This window comes from Schistocerca cancellata, chromosome 2 (genome assembly GCF_023864275.1).
Source record: "Schistocerca cancellata isolate TAMUIC-IGC-003103 chromosome 2, iqSchCanc2.1, whole genome shotgun sequence".
NCBI classification, from domain to species: Eukaryota; Metazoa; Arthropoda; class Insecta; order Orthoptera; family Acrididae; genus Schistocerca; species Schistocerca cancellata.
This window is the reverse complement of record NC_064627.1, coordinates 1,038,622,271-1,038,636,312: the sequence shown is the minus strand read 5'-3', so window position 1 is coordinate 1,038,636,312 and position 14,042 is coordinate 1,038,622,271. Positions and strand designations below refer to the sequence as shown.

General features: G+C 39.6%; 1 protein-coding gene across 1 annotated transcript in view; it reads left to right on the top strand.

Moving 5' to 3' along the window:
• LOC126163012 (ubiquitin carboxyl-terminal hydrolase 7) overlaps positions 1–14,042 on the top strand; it is a 230,674-nt gene that overhangs the window by 147,778 nt on the left and 68,854 nt on the right. Inside the window, exons 12-15 of the mRNA XM_049919876.1 lie at positions 1,697–1,891; positions 3,520–3,741; positions 6,445–6,739; positions 8,195–8,411. Of these exons, the coding sequence (XP_049775833.1) occupies positions 1,697–1,891; positions 3,520–3,741; positions 6,445–6,739; positions 8,195–8,411 (929 nt within the window). The remainder of the gene's footprint in view (positions 1–1,696; positions 1,892–3,519; positions 3,742–6,444; positions 6,740–8,194; positions 8,412–14,042) is intronic.

Below are 14,042 nucleotides of genomic sequence, written 5' to 3'. Positions count from 1 at the left end.
CACAGCACATTTATATGGGCTGTGTTAAGACAGGCTATTATGACAGTTATATATGGTCTGCATTTGGTTGCTCATATTTTACAAAAAGGTATTTTTAATCCATTGATGTACACCGTTTTTGTCTGAAAAGATGGTTGCAATAATAAAACCAATAGAGAATAAACACAGTTACACAGCCAATCACACAAATATTCTTTTTTCAAAATGTCTAACTTCTGTCAACAGTCACCTATGAAAAGTTCTATAAGAATATATGGATTTTGAGGGGACAGAAGGAAACACAGAGAAGAGTAGAAACAGAAGAGTCAGTTTAGGTTTAATGTAGTGTACAAATGTGTGCTGTGGCAAGGTTCCAATATCATGAGTTGTAAATATTGTAAATACTGAGCTGCTAGAATTTTCTCTCTCTCTCTCTCTCTCTCTCTCTCTCTCTCTCTCTCTCTCTCTCTCTCTTTTTTGTGTATGTGGTCAACAAGTAGCCAACTATTTTATCCCTGGAAGCACTTTGTCAGTGGCCATTTTTACATATGGAAAAGTGATAGCAACATTGATATATAATATTTCTACTTGAAAACGTATTTCAACCATTGATAAGATATTAAATTTCTTATGAAGAATTGGTGTAAGATTTGGAAGTAAGGGATAGATCCGCGTTTTGTATATTTCTACCAAGTGGTTTCTTTCAAAGAAATTAATCATGGGCATTGTCTTGGGAATTGGCCCAGTGTATTATACAGGTTAAACTTTTGACAGAATGTTATTTTATTGAGTTATGAAGAGGGTCTAGGGCAATGTATCTTTAATTTTTGAATGTTAGAGCAGATAGCCTTTGGTGCAGGATGTAGTTGAGCGTGATTGTTGAAATGCCTCCTCCTGGCTGGTGTGTTGGACCTAGTGAGGAGGATTCGTGGAGTCAATAAAGGGCTTGGAAGTCTATCCAGCTTCTTCTTCTCCTTCTTTTAAACAACTTCTCATCGTAACAAAAAGAATGATCCAGGAATGTGCATATGCAAGTAATCTCCACTGTGTAGGAGGAAAAAAGATGTAAAGTTCACCAGTAATAATGACTTTGTACATGTCTGTACAAAGCACAGTACTAAATTCTTAGAGTAAATGTGGCTCTTTCATCCCATTATAGGCCTGTTCTTTGTCATAATTGTTATAAAACCAGTTCTTTGTTGTTTTCTACATATTCATTGTAATTTTTTTTAAATTTAGTTTTTGGCTGCAGTCCCCATATTTGATGTCCAGGGACCTGATTGCATATACATATTAACATTGTGTCACCTAAGAGATAGTAGATGAAAGAGTAGGTAAGTGTAGGGGAAGAGGGGGGGAGAGAGAGAGAGAGAGAGAGAGAGAGAGAGAGAGAGAGAGAGAGAGAGAATTGTCACAGTGCCCACTCTAGAAGAAAAACCTTTCCATCCGTGTAGCTGAAGTGTGTGTATGTAGTGCATGTGTATTAATGAATCATTGCTCGTCATTCATAGCACTTTGTTCTGTAAGACCTAGAGGCATCACATGCACATGTAGATATAAACCTCATGCCTTCTCAACTATCTCATTTAATGGAATTTTGTTTCAGGCAATGAGCCTACAATGTAGATATATTTAGGATTGAGAAACTCGTTCTTTCTCCTGTTTGCAACTGTTCTGATTAAAATAGTATTCTGAGTTCCACTTTTGTATTTTACAGTGGTGTAAGTTCGATGACGATGTAGTATCTCGGTGTACAAAAACAGAAGCCATTGACAACAATTATGGAGGCCATGATGATGACATGAACATGACAGTGAAGCACTGTACTAATGCATATATGTTGGTCTACATTCGTGACAGTGAATTAAAAAACGTGTTACAAGAAGTGACTGAAGAGGATATTCCTCAGGAGGTAAGCATATCATCACACTCAAATGAATACAAGTGCTGAACTGCTGTATGAAATTCGTAGTCATCATGTTGCGTGGTTTTCTGTGCTTTTAAATATATCCAAACATAGCCTGATTTCATATCTGGTATGGATCTGTATGGGTGTCTTGTGGGTATAGGCATCCAAGGGAGAGAGAAAAGCGACAAAAGGTTTGATAGGTAAAATTTGAATTTGTCAAATTCAGTTGTGCACACCCTGGAGTTGAACCTGAGCATCTGGTTGCATCCCATGGTCAGCACAATTACTCCCTCCATTCACCTCATTGGTGCCCAGATCCCACATGAGAGCTTTGTCAGCAGCCTTTACCCAAACAAACTGCTTTTATGCTGAGGTGATGGTTTGATCTGGCATGTAGGCCACGAGAGTTAATGTGGAATTACTGACAGTGAGAATTTAAGTGTGGTAAATATATTTAATTAATAATGAAGTGTAATCAGTGTCCACTACTCTGATAGTGGTTTCTGCAGACGAGTGTTTATTGAAGCTCTTCCACTAGCAAGGCTACAATATCTGCAGGTGTTACATTTGTTATGTGCCTTTTATATGTCGAACTGAATTTTTGTTTGAACAATAGATTTGCCATTAATTTGCTGGCTGACACTTCAACTGACAATAGGGGTTGTGCTGCATGTTTTATAATCATCTGCATCATGATGATTCCAGCCAGAACATTGCAGAAGAAGTGTTCCTATGTAGCAGAATAGTTGTCTATCCTCCTTTTCTTACTGAATGTGTTGTAGGTCTCTCTAATTTTGTTTCTCTTATAGAACTGATCTTGTTTCTCTCCTCATAAGAGTTGTAAGGTGCATTTTCTCTGTTTCACCAGATTTTGCAATTTCGTTTTTGTATTGTCGTGCTGTAGTCATTTACTGCTCATCACATTTTTCATGCAATGCCCAGTGTCAACAGAAAGCATCGTTTTTTTCCCTATTACAAACAAAATTTATTTCTTAAATCAGAAATTATGAGCCCATTCGATAGAGTGCTAACAAATTAGTATAGTCTGATATTTGTTTTATTGATACTTATTAACAGGGGCAGTAAAACATGAAGAATAAGCAGCAATCCAGCAGTGATTCAATAGTCCTGCTTACTTGGCAGTAGCAGTCAGCATGGACCAGAGCAGTGCTGTCACTGCTGGAGTATTGGCTGTTCATAGAGTCTTACTGTCCCTGTTAATACATGTCAAGAAAACAAATATCACACTAGATTAATTTGGAGTCACTCTATGGAATGGACACACAAAATTCTGCTTCAAAAATAATTTTGATGTGATGAGCACTATTGTTTTGGGCTGATTGCAGCCACACAATACAAAAAAGAAATATTTTCTGAAGAACCAGAGAAAACTCATCTGACGACTAATAGGAGAGACACCCAACAGAAGTATTGCATCATTTCAGTAATGTGCTCAGCTGGCTACGAACAATCATTTAATCCCTGAATGAAACTTTGTCACATATGACATTCTGTTCTTCCTTATTTTTAACTTTTGTATGTATTAGGTTTTTTTTTTATTTGGGATGTGATGTCATCTTTAGTAGCCATGTTTTAAATATTATTATTGTTTCTCCCTGTTATCTTGTTAGCTAGTGGAGAGGTTACAAGAAGAGAAACGAATGGAACAGATACGCCGCAAGGAAAGGAACGAAGCTCATCTATACATGTCTGTTCAAGTGCTGCTAGAGGACAGCTTTGATGGCCATCAGGGTAATGATTTATACGACCCTGAACGTGCACAGTATAGAATATTCAGGGTGCGGAAACAAACGACGCTTCAAGAACTCCTGGAACACTTAGCAGAAAGTATGGTAAGTAGAATTTGTCGTCGTATAAATATTCAGTATGTACAAATTATGGCAGAAAATACATGCATAGTTATAATAAAAAGAAAGGAAGAAGAGAAAAAATAATCTACGATGGAGTTTGACCAATCCATTATCTTTGACAGCCTTAACTCTCACAAGTATACAAAGTTATGGAGACCAAGAACTTTGAACTCCCCTTATAAAACTGACCGTACGGTCCTTTTTGCATTTATAGATTTGTGTCTAGGTACCACGGAGGACAGTAGATCTTCACATGGACATTTCGTGCTTCCACAGATTGCCATCTACCACCACGTACAATGTTGTGCGTTATGAGACTAATAAAGTAATTTCAGTTCTTACATTGCCTTTTGGTGTTGCTCCTTAAACATGATGCTGACTAGTATATTTCATTGGCTTTCATAGAGTTGTTTGCATGTGTGAAGTGCTAGGTATAAGTACTGAAATGGTATGCAGTTTTGAGAGTTACACTTAGTCTTTCAGGAGGAAGATCTGTGGTTCACCTTTCAAACTGATGGGTAACTTCAAAAGCACTGAAGTCTTTACTTCGTATTTGCTATTGAGCAACACTAACATAATGAGATTTTCACTCTGCAGCAGAGTGTGCACTGATATGAAACTTCCTGGAAGATTAAAACTGTGTGCCAGACCGAGACTTGAACTCGGGACCTTTGCCTTTCGCGGGCAGGTGCTCTACAGACTGAGCTACCCAAGCACAACTCACGCCCCGTCCTCTCAGCTTCTGTAAAGTTTGGTAGGTAGGAGACGAGATACTGGCAGAAGTAAAGCTGTGAGGACGGGGCGTGAGTCGTGCTTCGGTAGCTCAGTCGGTAGAGCACCAGCCCGCGAAAGGCAAAGGTCCCAAGTTCGAGTCTCGGTCCGGCACACAGTTTTAATCTGCCAGGAAGTTTCAACACTAACATAGCCTTTCTCTAGTCCATTCAGATGTCTGATCATATCCAGTTGGTACTGTAAATAAGTTCATTAAACATTGAACTATCTCCTTTGATCTAATAATGTGTAATACCTCCCAATCATTGATAACACTTGTAGTTCAATACGGCATGTCCTTCATAAGGCTCTGGATGTAGTAGCAAAAATAGTGTGTTCAGCCATTCATAACCATGCCAGATACATTCTTGTTCATTCCGAAACCCACATGAGTAAGAATACTATCTGTGTTCCTCTGTTAATCATTGTCTAAAATTTACACACATTTCTGACAAGAAGCTTAGATCATTAAGAAAATAGCTTTCCAAATACCATCTTCATTGATACAGTTTTTCCACAAGCATGAGGTAATGCAATGGGTTAAGTTCACTATAAATTTCCATTCTTTGATTACAAAGATTGAACATATTTTTATTTATGATTTTGCTTAAGGATCAAATAAAGATTATGCACACAGCACTGGATGTTAATCACTGTTCACCAACGATGTCTTAGCTTTGTAATAGTCATGTAGGGCAGAATGTCACTCACAAGCACAGTCAACGAATGGTACCTTGTGATAATGTAGTTTTTTGTACACACAGACTGGTGAACCTCTTGCAGTCGACAGAAAGTTCGGGGAATAATACAACACTGCAGTGAAATCAAATAGTGCACATGCACTGAGTGTCATGTTGTCATTTGTTGCATATATCTTCGTGTAGAATCGTTTCATCCACTTATCAAATGATGTAGCAGAAAAGCATAGCTTAAGATCACTCTGACAGGAAGCTGCATTTGCACACTCGTAATAGTTATCATTTTTGTTCACACATTATCTTTCCAAATTAGATATAATTTAAAATACGAGTAAAAGAAAATTGGTTAGCTAGTCAGTATTTTAATCTTGAAGTTTTCCTGGCACGAAAAACATTCCATTGTGTTGACGGTGTTGTCAGTATTGAGGTTATGACCTTGAAGCCTGGTCGAAACACATACACAGTGTTCACAAATTGTGCAATATATGTAGCTGATGTCAGTCTTTCAATGGTTAATCTGAAGGCGTCTCGCAGTTGTCCAGATAAACTTTCGTGCATGATAATGGACAGCTGATTGCAAACCTTGATCATCATCGAATCAGTATTTATTTGCAGAAAATTGAACTGTTTTCATTATTACTAATTCAGTAGTTCAGCTGAATACAACATACCATTATTAAGATGATTTTGCATATTGAGCCACGATTTATGCCTGTGTTTTTGTTTATCACAGATGTTAATTTTTGGAATCCCTTGTAGTTATATAAAAGGTGAAAGCTGAATGACAACTGCTCCTTCCTTTTTTTCTTAAATTATATTGATTAGCTTTGTCTCTGGTGATCTTCACAACAGATGCGTTCCCTCTCATCGTGGGATCTGAGTGATTTGCTCTTTTTAACTTTCCCCAATCTTCCGTCCTTTCCTCTGTGAGGAAGGAACTGATACTTCTGGAAGCTGGAATAGTTTCTTGTACTTTCATATGTGTGTTTCAGCAGAACCAAGAATTTCGTCTCCTGTGAAAGACTTAATTTATGCATAACAAACGGGGTACATTTATTCACAGTACTGTGAATGCCAAGCAATGCTTATGTACTATTGAATAATTTTTATGAATATTGTTAAATCCATGTGATGATAGAAGATTAGCTTGCAGTCATTGTCGTTGTATTGGACGTGATGACAGAGTTCATTTAATTTGAATTGATTGTATTTGCAGAAGTATCCAGTTGACCAAATACGACCGTGGCCATTTGGATTCAGGTCAAATCAAACTTGTAGGCCAACGCTAATTGATGTTGAAGCAGACTTGCACAAGCCTATATTGGAAGTTGCTGAAAATCAGAATCCTTGGAATATTTTCTTGGAGGTTGTACCTCCAGATTCTGGTTTGCAGACTCTTCCCCCTTTTGACAAGGACACAGATGTGCTGCTGTTCTTCAAATTGTATGATCCAAAAAACAAGAGGATACATTACTGTGGGCATCATTACATGCCTGTCGCAGCAAAAGTCCGTAAGTTCTGATTACAACTGTTATCATATGTTGGTATTCCATTGTTGGCTGTTCTGTCAAACAGTATTATCAAAAATTATTTGAAACATTGCTGTAGTGCACTCCAAGGAATTTTGAATGCTGTAGCATTTCCAGTGTTCAAGCTAACCTGCTGTATATTGTGTGTCGTAGTTTATAACAGGTGAAAGTTAAAGGGTGTTTTACATAAAGTGCATATCCAAGTCCAAAGTTTCACAGGTAGGCTCCAATAACAGCATCCCAGTAGCTTATTGATTTTAGCCAAACTAGAGAAGCTAGGTGCAGCCACGGATAGAAGTCCAAGAAAACTATTGTATTGTTTAGTATACACATCAAAAAAGTTTTGCTTCACCCTGGTTTCCAGAACTCCAGAAGATAGACATTGACTGTGGATATTGTATCGCAGACACAGTCCCTTTGACTACTCAGAGATGTCACTAAACCCGCCCAAAGATGTGAACAACCATGCATGAGCAGTGCCTATTAGATGGAAGGGGTCCGACAGCCAATCAGTTCATCATTCCACTAGGAAGGAAGTATACAGCTCGTGTTGTCTGTAGTTCAACCATGCCTATACGATGCCAATATACAGTCAGTACCGCAGTTCTATCGCGTCCGCATTGTTACTTTGTGCCAGGAAGGGCTCTCAACAAGGGAAGTGTCCAGGCTTCTCAGAGTGAACCAAAGTGATGTTGTTCGGACATGGAGGAGATACAGAGAGACAGGAACTGTCGATGACATGCCTCGCTCAGGCCACCCAAGGGCCATTACTGCAGTGGATGAACGATGCCTATGAATTATGGCTCGGAGGAAAGTGCTGTTTATTGACGACGTGACACACTGACCACTCTGAGGGATCTACACCGAACCGCTGTTGAGGAGTGGAACAATCTGGACCAACAGTGCCTTGATGAACTTGTGGATAGTAAGCCACAATGAATAAAGGCATGCATCAATGCAAGAGGATGTGCTACTGGGTATTAAAGGTACCGGTGTGTGCAGCAGTCTGGACCACCACCTCACAAGGTCTTGCTGTGTGGTAGTACAACATGGAATGTGTGGTTTTCATGAGCAATAAAAAGGGCAGAAGTGATGTTTATGTTGATCTCTATTCAAATTATCTGTACAGGTTCCAGAACTCTCGGAACCAAGGTGATGCAAAACTTTTTTTGATTTGTGTACATCAGAGTAGTGTGACAGTAGCGTCTGCAGAGAGGATAGTAGTTTTCAGGTGGTGGAAGGGGTGATCATTGTATTAATACTTTATTTAACTTTATCATTGCAAGAGACAGTTGGTTCCTGAAAATGTTTTCTTCTCGGTTTCCTGGTACAATTTTGTGTTCTCATCTGTAGTCATCAGACAGTACTTGAATATAGAATGATATGCTTGAGTTAACTGTTTGCAGTTACTGAAGAGAAGTATTTTTGTTCTTGCAGAGGAACTTATTCCAATGTTGAATGAAAGGGCGGGCTTCCCTGCAGATACAGAACTAATATTATATGAAGAAATAAAACCAAATATGGTAGAAAAAATTGAAAACTGCAATGAGCCTTTGGAGAAAGTTCTTGAAGAACTGATGGATGGTGATATTATTGTCTTTCAAAAAGACGAAAGAGAAGATTCAGAACTTCCAACATGTAAAGACTACTTTAAGTATGTATTTAATGTTATGTGACTTAATTATAGTACCACTAAACTGTAAAGATTGTTTGCATTTTATTTCTGACAGTACCCTGATGACCCTCTTTAATTCTCTACAGGAAAATTTTCTAGTTTCTACAATTTTCTATTATTTATGCTACTAGTTAATCTATTAAACACTCCTACCCAATTCTAATTTTCAGTATTAAACTATTTATCGATATTGTTTTACATTGGAATGGTTCTAACATATCTTCATCCATTTCCCTTCAAATTATTCTCATTAAGAGTTTTGTACCCTGCAGTCCTTCACAGGCACATAGTCTCAGTACCATTCCTCCAAATATTAATTCACCGGTCTTGGAGTTATATGCTGATTCAATTTTTAATAATCACAGGCATTGGCACAACTAATTTTACGCTCTCCATCATCAGTCAGTAACTGTAGCATTTAACCACATAACACTCATAGAATAAATTGTGTGACCCTAAAGAATAAAATTGTGCACTTGTCATTTATTGAAAGTCATAAGAAACAATAATTGCTATAGGAGTGTTTGTGATAAAGACAAAACAGGAACTATTGGAGGAGGGCCAAATCAAATCATTAGGATAACTTCACCTTTTGGATGTTTATAATTTACCAGGGATCAGACGGAGAACAAAAGGAAGGAAGGAAAATGTGCCAGAGCAGAGGAAAATATGGAATAATACTTAATAATTTCTTGAGCCTTGTCTCACCTTCTAAGATTTGGTGAGACTTTTACTTCACTCTACAACCTTGACATATGCACTTCATTTTTCCTGTTCCCCATCTCTCTCTTCATGAGGGAATTTTAGAAGTCTTGTGCATCTGTCCTTAACCTTCATTTTTACATGTTTACATGTTATTGCCATGGATGCTCCAAAGGGTAGAATATTTGAGGGGGGGGGGGGAGGTGTATTCCTCTTTGTTAACCTGGTCAAGTACAGACTTGCTGGAACCGTGAGTCAGGAGCTAGTTTAATGTCCTCGTTCTGTTAATAACTTCATTCATTTGAGGGATCAGAGTTCTTAGTTTTATTGTCTAAATGTAAGAAGGACGATACACAAAATTACTCATACTCAAAAGGGTTGACTAAAACATTTGTTTGTTTGCTAGACTTAATGTCTTCTTGCGTAAACTACTACAAGCACTGGGGTTTAATACGGCGGCTTATATTCTAAACATTTGAATACTCTACCATGGGTTTATATGCCTGACAGTCCACCTTTACCTACTCTTTTCTGTTTCTTCCTTGGTAAATGCCAATCTGTTGTGAACATAGGAGTTATAAAATTATTGTCCTCACTATAACCAAGTAAAAGATGTTCTTGTATTGTGCTTATATATATATATATATATATATATATATATATATATATATATATATATATATATATATATATATATATATATATATATATATATATAGTTATAATAGAAGGAAACGTTCCACGAAGGAAAAATATATCTAAAAACAAAGATGATGTGACTTACCAAATGAAAGTGCTGGCAGGTCGACAGACACACAAACATACACACACAATTCAAGCTTTCGCAACAAACTGTTGCCTCATCAGGAAAGAGGGAAGGAGAGGGAAAGACGAAAAGATGTGGGTTTTAAGGGAGAGGGTAAGGAGTCATTCCAGTCCCGGGAGCGGAAAGACTTACCTTATGGGGAAAAAAGGACGGGTATACACTCGCGCACACACACACATATCCATCCACACATGTCTGATATAAAAGAAAGATGATGAGACTTACCAAACAAAAGCGCTGGCAGGTCGATAGACACACAAACATACACACAAAATTCTAGCTTTCGCAACCAACGGTTGCCTCGTTAGGAAAGAGGGAAGGAGAGGGAAAGACAAAAGGATTTGGGTTTTAAGGGAGAGGGTAAGGAGTCATTCCAATCCCGGGAGCGGAAAGACTTACCTTAGAGGGAAAAAAGGACAGGTATACACTCGTGCGCACACACACACATATCCATCCGCATATACACAGACACAAGCAGACATTTGTAAAGGCAAAGAGTTTGGGCAGAGATCTCCCCTCCCCCCACTCCACTCCACCTCTCACTCCACTCCACCGCTCCCTCCCCTCCCCCCACTCCACTCCACCTTTCCCTCCCCTCCACTCCACCTTTCCCTCCCCTCCACTCCACCTTTCCCTCCCCTCCACTCCACCTCTCACTCCACTCCACCTCTCACTCCACTCCACCTCTCACTCCACTCCACCTCTCACTCCACTCCACCGCTCCCTCCCCTCCCCCACTACACTTCACCTCTCCCTCCCCTCCCCCACTCCACTCCACCTCTCCCTCCCCTCCCCCCACTCCACTCCACCTCTCCCTCCCCTCCCCCCACTCCACTCCACCTCTCCCTCCCCTCCCCCCACTCCACTCCACCTCTCCCTCCCCTCCCCCCACTCCACTCCACCTCTCCCTCCCCTCCCCCCACTCCACTCCACCTCTCCCTCCCCTCCCCCCACTCCACTCCACCTCTCCCTCCCCTCCCCCCACTCCACTCCACCTCTCCCTCCCCTCCCCCCACTCCACTCCACCTCTCCCTCCCCTACCCCCACTCCACCTCTCCCTCCCCTACCCCCACTCCACCTCTCCCTCCCCTACCCCCACTCCACCTCCCACTCCTCCACCACCCTCACCCCCCCCCCACTTTAGTGCTTTGAAATTGACTATTTAAAAAAAAGTGTTGTGTGTTCTGTGTTTTTTGATTGGAATATATGTTTTTGCAAAAGCGTTTGCCACCCTATTCGACAAGTACAGAATTTGCAGAATCTTAATTTGCACCTTTTGTGGGTGTTCATAGTCACACAACACATATGTGAGTGTGGCCTCAGCAGCCAGCAACTGCACTCTGTGTGTGTGTGTGTGTGTGTGTGTGTGTGTGAGAGAGAGAGAGAGAGAGAGAGAGAGAGAGAGAGAGAGAGAGAGACAATGCTACAGATAGAACCAACAAGGCACTTAGCATAGAAGTAGAACTGAAAATTATTCTCCTCACACAGTAGTGGAAGATTTTTGACAAGGTCGAAATACGATGACAATTTTTGCTTTTTGGTCCATATAGTGTAGAGTGTGGACACAGTAAACTGGCAGTCGGCTGTAATCGTAAACATCAGAATGGAGAGGAACGGCATGGGTCACAAGTCCCAACTCCCTCTCTCAGAGCAGCAGGCTGGTAAAGCAGAACAGACATGTGATCATTAGGATCACCAGTGCCTTCTGATGTAATGAGAGCCCTAATAAAATCAGTGATGGATCAGGATTAGTTTTTCAGCTCATGTCAAAATGAGAAAATGGGCAACGCAAAATACAAAGCATATGGTAATGGCTACTGTGCAATTGTTTATTGAGGTTGGCAGTATTGTAAAAAAAGTTGTTCAGACCCAACCTCTACTGGTATTTGATGCAACCCGGTTCAAAACATCCACCACCTAAAATGGTGACATTGGAAGTGTCTGCATTTTATAAACCTTTGAACTTTAGCTAGCAGACAAACATATGCCTTCTGGTCCCTGAAATTGAACTCTGGATGACACTTTGCAGATTGGTAGTATTCCTGAAGGGTGTCCACTCATAGAAGTCTTAAAGCACACTATCCAGGAAATTCTGAGGAAAGGGGCTCTAAAGTTTTAAGTGTAGCTCATATGCACCTCATGTTCGGTCAGAAGTAGCATTCCAGCATACAGGTAAAATGGCTGTCTGTAGCTTGCTAGGCTGAATGGGGTTTGATTCTACCTGCAGGCTCAATTTTATTTTGTTTTCTCAATTGTTTTAAAAATTATAGCAACTCTAAAGTTAATGAACTAAAGCCTTATCAATTAAATTGTAAATAATTTTATTTTGTAAAATGGCTGTCACAGGCTACTTAAAATGTGACTTACACTTGTTAATACTTTCCTTTTAAGTGTTGAATAATTTCAAATGCATTTTTAATGGGGGTAAGCTAAAGCATTAATTACTGTCTTTACAAAATTGGGCGCTATTATAAGCAGTGGTAAGGTTATAAATATTCATTCGAGGAACCAGTGTCTTCATGGAAAAGCAGAGCATAACTGTTGCCGTATTGTATATACAAACAGGCCGATAGCCAGGAAGTGTCGAGGCCCGCACGGAACTAATCAAACAATGGGCCTTACCTGCTACAGTACCAGTTCATTCCTGACTTTTGCAGACACTGGAGTGTTCTGTACTGTGAAATATTATCAGAATTATTATGATATTGTGACTTAAAAATGTATGTCAATGAAGACTCTGTGAAATGCAAAAGATTCAGAAACTGCAGATTCATTATACAGTGAAGTGTCGAAGGTGATGTTAAACGATGTATTTGATTTACAGTAGAGTCTCGATTATCCGATCTTCGGTTATCTGACCTTCTGTGTTGTCTGACCCTTTCACCGCACTGGCTGTGCGCCAGCTGACGACAGGTCAGTGACTAACATGTTGTTTGTTGATACTCAGTTCATTGTCACCATCTGCTACTCGCCACTCCTCAGTGCTAACTTAGATCTGTATTGGAGTGGACGTGTTGCACTTTGTTTATTGTAAAAATTTGTGGTGATGGCTTCAAAACGGAAAAGGGTGGTCGTTTCAATGGAAGAAAAACTTAAAGCTTTAAAAAGAATAGACAATGGTTAAACTTTATTAAAAGTGGCGCAAGATTATAGCGTTGGGGAAAAAAAGTTGGAGACTGGAAAAGGAACTGCAATGAAATTGAGGAGTGGTGTTCTCAGCGAGCAACCTCTGCTGTTTTGGAAGACCACAAAACCATGAAAAAACGTGATTATGAAAAAGTAAGTGAAGCTTTGTCCCTATGGTTTACTCAACGTAGAGATAAAGGTGTACCCATGTCGGGACCTGTTTTACGGGAAAAAGCCTTAAAGTTTCATAACGAACTAAACGAAGGTGAACCTGATTTCACAGCTAGTGTAAGCTGGCCTTATAGATGGAAGAAAAGATACGGAATTTGGCTACTTAATGTCTGTGGTGAAAAGCTTTCAGCAAATTTTGGAGCTGTTCAATTGTTTAGGAATGAACTTCACAAGGTATTGGACAAGGAAAACTTAACAGGTGATCAAATTTTTAACTGCGGCGAGACTGGTCTTAATTACAAAATGTTACCGGAAAAACATTAGCATCAAAGACCGAAAAGGCAGCTTCAGGCTACAAACGTAGCAAAGAAATCGTGACGATTCTTGAATGCATAACGCCACAGCAAATTTGAAAATGAAACTGTCTATGATAGGTAAGCCAAAAAAACTTAGAGCATTTAAAAATGTATCTAGAAATGCTTTACCGGTGAAATATTACAACCAAAAAAATGCTTTGATGAGCTCAGATATTTTTAAAGAATGGTTTTTAACAAGTTCGTACCACAAACTAAAAAGTTTTTGGAGCAAACAACGTGCCCCGCAAAGCACTGTTGCTTCTAGACAATGCCACTTGTCATCCTAATGAAGATGAACTTGAAGATCAAGATATAAAGGCCATGTTTTTGCCTCCAAATGTCACATCCATAGTCAGCCTATGGACCAAGGGACCTTAGAGACACTGAAGAGAAACTACCACAGAAACTTGCTTTCCTCTTTAATTAATG